Below are 8,746 nucleotides of genomic sequence, written 5' to 3' on the forward strand. Positions count from 1 at the left end.
ATGTATATGTAGTATGTGTGTATTAAAATTGCCTGCATGCAGAGCTAAATGTATGCTGCATATATAGTACACTTGATTGTCCAGTTAACCAGCCTCCAGATTCCGAAAATGATTGTAAACAACAATAAATTTAATAACAACAACAAGTCGCTTAACCTGATCGTAATACAGACAGCTAGCTTCTTAGTTCGTAAGTATCCATCGAACAGTTGAGTGACTCGTGCAGCTTACATGGAAGATTTCGCGTAGAGTTCCAAGGTTAACTAGCTATCAGTTGCTTTATTTGTTGGCTTTACCGTTGACTACACTTGAACTTGACAAAGGTTTTTATAGCTCTTAAATGCATACATATATTTAGAGGCATATACATATATGCACAATATACATACATATTTACATATTGCCGGCTGTGGCTCAGTTGTAGACCAGACTGCACTGTCGAAAAACGGGTTGGATTTAAAATGTGAATGTGATTGACGTCGTATTTGTATGCAAATCAATCACGTGAATTGGCTGCCAAATTCCTGGCTTAAATTTATGCGTCAGCTTCACGGAAATAAAAACAAGAACATTATTATACAGTATACAGTGCTATACTATATAAAATGCTATTATAATGTCAAAAGCCAGTGACTGACTAAAATGATAATATGCTTTGGCTAGAGAAACAGCAGGAACTGGGAGAGAGAATTAAAATGAATTATATCAAAAGTTCAATTTTAAATATGTTTGGAAACTTTTAATTTCAATTATCGAATTTGTTTTATTAATTAATTGTTGGTATTCTAAAAGTGCTTAGATTCGTAAGTGTTGCTTAAGCAAAACAGTCCATTGAAGCATATTTGTGGTGAAAAATACTCGCACACGTACACGTTAATAGCTAAAGGCTTATAGACTACGGTTATACATAGATATATTAAGATATGTCACGTTCAAAGAGTGGGGGCGGTGCTTTTTTATTCCTCCAGAAATAAATCCTCGTAGGCGAAACGTTTGAAGAGTGTAGCGAGAATACTTTTCATGATATCCGCAATGGCGACATGTACTGAAGGCTGCAGCTCGCTCCAGACATCGGACCAGTTCTCGTTCAGGAATTGGTTCAAATTGTTGCCCAATGCTTGGTCACCGTTAAAGAGGTTGGTCAACTTAATGTTCATCCTGGAGAGGGAATTCCATTTGATAGTAAATTGGCTTATGTGAGCAGCTCTCGACTTACTTTTGTGGCTCCACGAGGACCTTGAGCTTATCTACGCTTAGGTAGGTGCGTCCGTTGCGCACCTGCGTGGCAGGCTTGAACTTGACCGAGAACTTGGGATTGTGCAGGGTGATGTCAGCATCGCCATCGCCGCGTATGGGCAGAATCAGAATGCGTCCATCGGCCAGGTACTTGCCACGCAGCACAATTTTCGAGAACGCGCCGTACATTTCAAACTTACTTGTGGATGGATTCCTCTCGAAGCCACTGCGGATTGCAAGTTAACAATGCGAACCAATGAGATCAATAAAAAATCATACATGCAAACATAAATGTTTGTTTCGTCCACTTACATGGCCCGGTCGAACTTGACGCCGGACAAGCCCTCCACATTTACATCCCGGAAGTTCAACTTGAGACTCAGCGAGCCGCTGCGTCCATCCGAAATATCAAAGCGCTTAATCAAGAACGGCTCCACCTGTGGGAATGCAGCGGGTGCATAGCCCGTGCGCGCATATTGGCGCACCAGCTTGTGAGACACATTGATGATGCATTCTGTGTCGCCGTAACGACAAATCGGCAGTTCGGCGGCTAAATGAAATACAAAATCAATACAAAACACTTAGGAGCTTGGCACGCGGCAATTCGGCTCATTCATTCGGACTCACGAAAATTGGATGGACGGCTGGCGCTACCTAGTGTTAGGCAAGCGAACAGAAAAACGGAGCACACGGCAAAAAGCATATTTAGCAGCAAATACTCCTCAAGAACAGGAATCAAAGGCGACGCAGCGCACGGCTCTTTTCGCGAACTCCCGACCAAGTTCAATGCTAAACTGTAAATTGGCTCTGGACAAACGCAGCCATTTATAGACTTTGAGACTGAGATCGCCAATACAATTCGACCAATACGTTAAATAGTTTATTCATTCTCAGCTCGTCTCGCTTCGCGTCGCTTTTCTTGTTCTTGTCGCTGTTGTTGTGTTTTTGTTGCTGCTGTCTGTTGCTGTTTTTGTCTGTTGGCTTCTCATCAGCATAGATTCGAACTCGAATTCGAGTTCGCAGCTCACCGCTTAAGCAATGTTATTGTTGTTGTTCTCCTTACTGTTGTTGCAGTTGCTTTTAAGCTTCGCATCAACATAGATTCGAATTTATATTCACTGTGCGAGTAGCTAGCAAAAAACGACAACAGTAACAACAACAACGATGGCAAGAATATTAATAATTGATATTATTAACAGGTCCCACAGTGCGACAAAATCAAAAGTGAATTTATTCATTTTAATTCCCGTTTCGCTATCTGGTTTTTGACGTCTTTAAAGGCGTATATGATTGCTGAGAATGACGAACTCTAAAGACTATTCGTAGATATCTAAACAGCTCCAAAATTTACATAGACGTAGATGTAAGTAACGGTTTACAATTTGAAATTTAAAATGCGAATGCTAAAACGCAGTTCTAAATATACAATACAATATATTTTATATATATTATATATATTTTTATCTAACTTTTACATTGACTTAGGATATATCGTGTTTCATCATTGCATCGATATTGTTGCTTGCTATATCACATACATATACCATGTACCATATTATAACACATTCTCTTTAATGCGCTTTTTGTATGAAGATCTATAAATGTCAATTTTATTGTCTGCCTTTCGCATTGTTGGCAAAGCACAAAACAGAAATAACAATAAATCTAATATAGATAAATATTTAGATATGTATAGATAGGTATAATATTCATTTTATATTTGCGTTGACATCAGCTACACACATATACGTATGCAGTTTGCAAAGAGGTTCGATTAGAGACTTTTGTACAGATTTTCATGCGAAATTTAGCGAGTGTTAAATGATCAGACATGCATGTTAAATACTCGTACTCATACTCATAGTCATTATAAACTGAGATCATGCAACTTTGATTTAGTTAATTCCAGTTTCGCTGAGGTCGTTAAATGGAACTAACTGAAGAATCTATTCATTTGCCAGCAACTAATGAGTTAATCACCGAAATCATCTGCAAACCCCTAACTGTGCAGACGCCAAACAAAACAAGCGTATGTTCGTAACAGCTCAAGGTGATTAGCTATTTAACACAAGCGAATACACAATGCGCAGACAGGTTGAGGAATTTCCGTTTCGGGTGATAACCGCATCAGATACAAGATCTATTTAGAAACTCGCGTAGCACAACAATTAGAAATAACTATAATCATGAACGATATAGCGAGTGTCAGACTGGTTTGCCAATTTGCCAAACATTGAAAATAAACAAAAATAAATAAATAAAAAATAAATTTTGGTTTATTTTTAAATTGAGAGTTTCTGAACAGAAGATACCCTGAATAAAAACATACTAGAAAAAAATGTTATTATTGATTTCAAACAAAGTAGAACTAAGAACTAATATATCTCAATATATACATGTATCCAGTCGTCTATTAACCACGCCTTCTTCTGCATAAATTTTAACAACAATTTCAAACCCTTTTGAAAATTATTTAGTAAATTTAGGGTATACCAAAAAAGATAGTCAGACAACCTGTGAAGTTAATGGCTTCACTTTTAAGGCATGAAAGGCATGCGTCGTGTAAATATAGCATATATTACCGAAATTTTGAAGCATTCGTCATCAATAGTTTGCATATTATCTACCTGAAGAGAAGCCACCTTTATAATAATAATAATTAACAAGTAAGAACGTTGCAGTCGGACATTACAGACTGCGGAATACTCATTCACACCTCATAAGCAATTTAATAGCCAAATTTAGCTTTAATACTGTAGAAAGTTAAGCTTTTCTCGATTTGCCACGCTCTTACTGGGCGTAGGCACTTCATTTTTGGCTACCTCATGGAATAAGCTAACGTAAACTAGCTGCAAAAATTATAGGGTATTTTTTATATGCCACGCCCCTAAAGTGGTGTAACAATATTATTTTGGGATCGATAGAGGAAGTTACTGGTAAGTTAACTATCCAAATTTGAAGCTTCTAGCTATTATACTATAGGAGATATGAACTTTTCGGTTTGCCACGCCCCGAATTTCAAGTCTCTAGGTTCAATAGTACCGAAAAAAATGGCGTTCATACGGACAGACGGCCGGATAAGACGAACATTGTACAAAACCAATAAACTCATTTCACTTTCGTGAATGAGTATAAAGAAATGCTGGGCGTGACCGACTGAAGAATACCCGTTCACAGATCGAACATTGTTAAAATTTATGGAGACCTTAAGCTTAAATAAATAAATGTCTGTCAATATTAATAACCAAGCTGTTCTTAAAAATCGAACTCTACTTCCAACACTGAAAAAATGCACTGGAGAATATATACATTTTTGTACATAAAATAGGAAGACATAGATTTCTTTTTTTTTTTTTTTTTTTTTTTAATTAGATGCACATGTTACACACTGCACGTACATAAGATGAATATATATACACATATATATGGTTGTAATTAATTACATTTATTATAAATATTTCGAAATTGTATAGTAGAGTATTTAAACTATATAGCCCTCTTTGAAGCTCTACAAGCTCTAGGTCTAAAACTTTGTTGTCTGATTATAGTGTTCTTGTATATACTCTTTTTACGTCATTAACGCGTAAGAAAAGTATGTGAATAGAAGCGCTGCAATATGTTTATTTACACATTCAATTGACGCCAGTGCCATACGCCTTAATATTTGATAATATATACAAATCCAAATACAGATGTCCATATGTATATATATATATATATATATATATATATATATATATATATATACTATTAGGGTTTTGTTGACTAGTATACAAATTCTCAGACGCTTTCGTAGCTTACATTCGACATTAAAAAAATAAATAAAAATGTTCAATTATAAACAACACAAAACGAAAGAAAATACAAAAAATTGCCACATCATTTATGTAAAGTCGCGCGTGTTATATTGATATTGACGTTCGACAAATGAATATATTTGAATAGGTTTATAATGTTAAACCAGCTATTCATATTAATAACATAAGCTCGTTAAGTACGACAAATGAGTTTATTTCAAAACCAGTTTAAATACAATTTACACTTTTACATGAGACAATTTTCCATTGAGCTTTTGATTTTCAATTTGAAGCTGTCACTAAGAATAAGTTGGTAATTTAATGGTATAATGTATATATGAATAAGCCGCAACTGAAGTCGCATTGAAAAATAATAATTTGCAAATCATATTATTTGAATTTCATTTCTGTTATACCACTGATACTGCAATGATACCAATAATATACTGCATATATAGCCTGACCAGACTTTCAGATTAAGAATATAGTGTAGCCAGACTGTTAAATGGAAATCATTCCAATTATCGATGGCTATTCTATCGATAAGTCAACGTTAAGCAGTTCTCTGTACATCACTGACGCATTGTCAACGTATTATAAAAAAGGAATAACCGCACAATAGAGTGTGGATTATAGATAAGAATACAGTACATTAAAAGCAATTATGATGCATATGTCCTGTACATTAACCACAAGGTTGGCTGTTGTTTCGATGCTCGTCTGTCTGCAGGTATCGGCATCTGCAAGTGTAAACAAAACCGCCGAATTTGTTGCCACTGCTGAATGGCAAGTCATAGCCGAAGGTTTTTATTACGTGTACCAATCAGTTACGGGTCATGTTATATTAGCATAACTTTTCTTTTAGGTCAGGCCATACCAAAGGGGCTACATGTTCGCATAAATCTGCAAACAGGCCTTAAGGAAGCGAAGTTACTGGACCCAAGTGAACGTGATACTGCATTGCAGTCACAATCCAGCGACAGCGAATCAGGATCTGTGTCGACAGATGACCGCTTATCCATTGAATATAAAGCAGACCTCATTGAGGAGTCGGTGCGTAAGGTAAAGGAACAGCGCAGCTATGCAGAGTTGCGGAAAGCCTATAAGGATTTTCAAAAGAACTTTCGCACCGATGCCGAAGTGATCGTGCAGCTGATAGAAGAATATCGAAACTTCAGCAGAACGCCGCTTGACAAAGAGCTGAAGCCCAAGTTGAATACATTAGAGAATCTAGGATATATGCTGCATCAGATTGACAACGCACTAGTTTTTATCGACAGTGGCGGACTGGACGATGTTCTACTCCCAATAGTGGTGAATGATACGAACACAGCACTCAAAGTTTCTGCAATGCGAGTGCTGGGCGCTCTGGCGGGGAATAATCCCAAGGCACAGATCAAGGTCTTTGAGCGCAACTTCGGCTCTCATCTGGCACAAATCATGATGAGCTCGACTAACAGCGCCGAAATCTCGACGGCTCTGCATGCGTTCGGCGCTCTGTTGCGTAAGTTCCCTTTGGCTCAGCACCGTGTACTCTCCACCTCGGGAACACAGGCTTTGATTGGCGTGCTGCGCAGTGCTGACACAGAGCTTCGTAATAAGGCCAAGGTAGTAACCTTAATTGGCGATTTAGTACTAGAGAAAAGACATGTCCTCGACGAAGGCAAAGAAGAAGCCTTGGCGCAATATGTGCTACTCGAGTTTGAGTCGTGGCTGCAGTCGAACGGCTACTGTGCTGCCCTAGAAGCAGTTCTCAGCACGGATTATGTACATTTGCTGGATCAAGCAGACGTGGTCGAGCAATTTATAGATGCACTACAGACCACCGAAAGTCTCTGCAAGCCCCTCTGGTCCCAAAGTCCTACTTTGCGGCATGCGCTGCTAACGGTGCGTAACAGATTCGCGCACAGCCAAGACGAATATCGATTGGAGGTATCCCAGGCTCTGTCGGCACTCTGTGAGCGATTATATGATAAGTTCGGTCATACGGAACTATAGAGCACCAGTTGAGATTTAACAAATTTTTAATTTATATAGATTCTCTTAAAGTATTCATCTGACTGCTAAGCATAAGTCTAATCGAATTCCAAGCTAAGCCTAAAACTTATAATGAAGTCCTTCTTGAAGGCACTTGATGTGATTAACTTACTATCTAAGCAATAATTAAGCATAATTCAGTCAGGCAAGCATTAATTAACCAACTCTGTAAACCTTTGACATTACAATTTCACTAATACTTATTTAAAGCTCAATAAAGCAAGCAGGTCATAAAGTAAGTCAAATGGGTTGGCTGTCAGTGCTCAAGGAAAGCAAAATCCATTGAGAACAATCGAATGAAAGCATGGCCCAAAAAACATTTAAAAGTATGCAAAGCAAGCACGTAACTGTATACATACATATGTAGCGAAATAATCGTAGCAACACACACACATAAAGAAAGAAACACTACTTAAAGGGTCGCACGGCCAACGCAATTATGTGCTTCGGGACAGGTTAAACTGGGCAGGAGCCGGGCCCGACGTCCAGTTCGAAACAGCAATTAACGACATGTAAATGCAAATGCAACGTCACTGACTCATGTCATGAAAATAATACAGGAGCAAAAACTAAAAGCAAAAGAAGAGGGTGAGAGTGCCTAACTTGACAATATTGTGCACTCCCTTTTTTTTATATATTCTACACTTATTGTAATTATGCTGATACCAATTCATTCAGAGATAGATCAATACTACATAGTGCTGACCAATAAGCTGTATGTGCTGTATGTATGTACCTCTTCTCCGGCTAGCATAAATGCTAACCAAAGCAAGATACCCATTTTTAGCCACTTTCTATGAGCTGAGGGTATTTAAACCGGCTTCGCAATCGCCAGGACGCCTCGGTTGCCAGGGCGAGAAATTGCAATGTAAACAGAGAGCCAGCGGCTGCCGCTCCCTCATAAAAGAGAGAGAGAGTCCGTTCCACCTCTCTCTAGCTCTCAATGGGGTGGGTTCAAGTTAAGCCGGCTCAGCCAAGCGCAACGCCAATACTACAGGTGCATCCAAAACCTAAGGGTTTGTCGAGCACTAAATTCGACAACGACCAAGTAGTAAAGAAGTAGGAGAAGGAGAAAAGGTGCGAGCTTGTGCCTTCTATATTTGTGGATTTCTGAGTGGGACTGGCCCATTCATTGAGCGTCGCAATTTGAGCTTGGGCGCGTGCGCGTAGTCCCCAGCGTAGTCATAGTATCTGCTTTCAACCACTACTAGCCAACATTTGCCATTGTTGTTGTTCGTTACGTTTTTATTTTGTTGTTTTTTATGAAGAGCTTAAATGGAAACGCTTGACGAGTGATGTGGAAACATTTTCAACACAGCAGCAACAACTGGAGGGAAGGCGAGTAAAAGCAAAAGCAAAAGCAGTAACAAACTATACAACCCAGACCCAGAGAGTCTTCAGACGCGACTTCTGCTCATATATGTACGTGACGAGTATACGACCAACAACAACAACAACTGAGCAACTGAGGCAAACGCACCGGCATTACAGGCTGTTGCTGTTGCTGTTGTTGAATGTTGGCTTCAGCCGTTGTCAGGGGCTTTGGCAGCACTATGGAAAATCAGTTTGTGTTTGGACCGCCTTGTGAACGCATGTGTAAAACGAGTAGCTTAACGTTAAAGTGAATAACATAAAGGCATCCTAAGTGTAAATCAGATTTTTTTAAAGTTATAGCA

At 38.7% G+C, this 8,746-nt stretch overlaps 2 protein-coding genes and 1 long non-coding RNA gene across 3 annotated transcripts in view; 1 reads left to right on the forward strand and 2 right to left on the reverse strand.

Moving 5' to 3' along the window:
- The window catches only part of LOC149092446 (uncharacterized), a 136,773-nt gene that overhangs the window by 61,663 nt on the left and 66,364 nt on the right, over positions 1-8,746 (reverse strand). The window lies entirely within an intron of this gene.
- Jhbp7 (Juvenile hormone binding protein 7) lies at positions 738-2,054 on the reverse strand. Its single transcript, XM_030388633.2, has 4 exons — positions 1,864-2,054; positions 1,549-1,786; positions 1,217-1,462; positions 738-1,158 (listed from the first exon to the last, which is right to left on the reverse strand). The coding sequence occupies exons 1-4, from the start codon at positions 1,937-1,939 to the stop codon at positions 957-959; spliced, it is 762 nt and encodes a 253-aa protein (XP_030244493.1). The 5' UTR covers positions 1,940-2,054; the 3' UTR covers positions 738-956.
- On the forward strand, positions 5,577-7,309 carry Sil1 (Sil1 nucleotide exchange factor). The gene is made up of 2 exons (XM_018098969.3): positions 5,577-5,836; positions 5,899-7,309. The coding sequence occupies exons 1-2, from the start codon at positions 5,698-5,700 to the stop codon at positions 7,029-7,031; spliced, it is 1,272 nt and encodes a 423-aa protein (XP_017954458.1). The 5' UTR covers positions 5,577-5,697; the 3' UTR covers positions 7,032-7,309.

The sequence above is a fragment of the Drosophila navojoa genome, chromosome 2 (genome assembly GCF_054131105.1).
Source record: "Drosophila navojoa isolate 15081-1374.11 chromosome 2, UAZ_NAV_1.0, whole genome shotgun sequence".
Lineage (NCBI taxonomy): Eukaryota > Metazoa > Arthropoda > Insecta > Diptera > Drosophilidae > Drosophila > Drosophila navojoa.

Bases quoted from the DNA above. Each gene is read 5' to 3' on its own strand.
- Sil1 (XM_018098969.3), top strand. From the start codon at position 5,698: ATGATGCATATGTCCTGTACATTAACCACAAGGTTGGCTGTTGTTTCG. The intron at 5,837-5,898 runs GTTTTTATTACG...CTTTTCTTTTAG, and splicing joins ATGGCAAGTCATAGCCGAAG to GTCAGGCCATACCAAAGGGG.
- Jhbp7 (XM_030388633.2), bottom strand. From the start codon at position 1,939: ATGCTTTTTGCCGTGTGCTCCGTTTTTCTGTTCGCTTGCCTAACACTA. The intron at 1,787-1,863 runs GTGAGTCCGAAT...TATTTCATTTAG, and splicing joins CAGCCGTCCATCCAATTTTC to CCGCCGAACTGCCGATTTGT. The intron at 1,159-1,216 runs GTAAGTCGAGAG...TTCCCTCTCCAG, and splicing joins GTCCTCGTGGAGCCACAAAA to GATGAACATTAAGTTGACCA.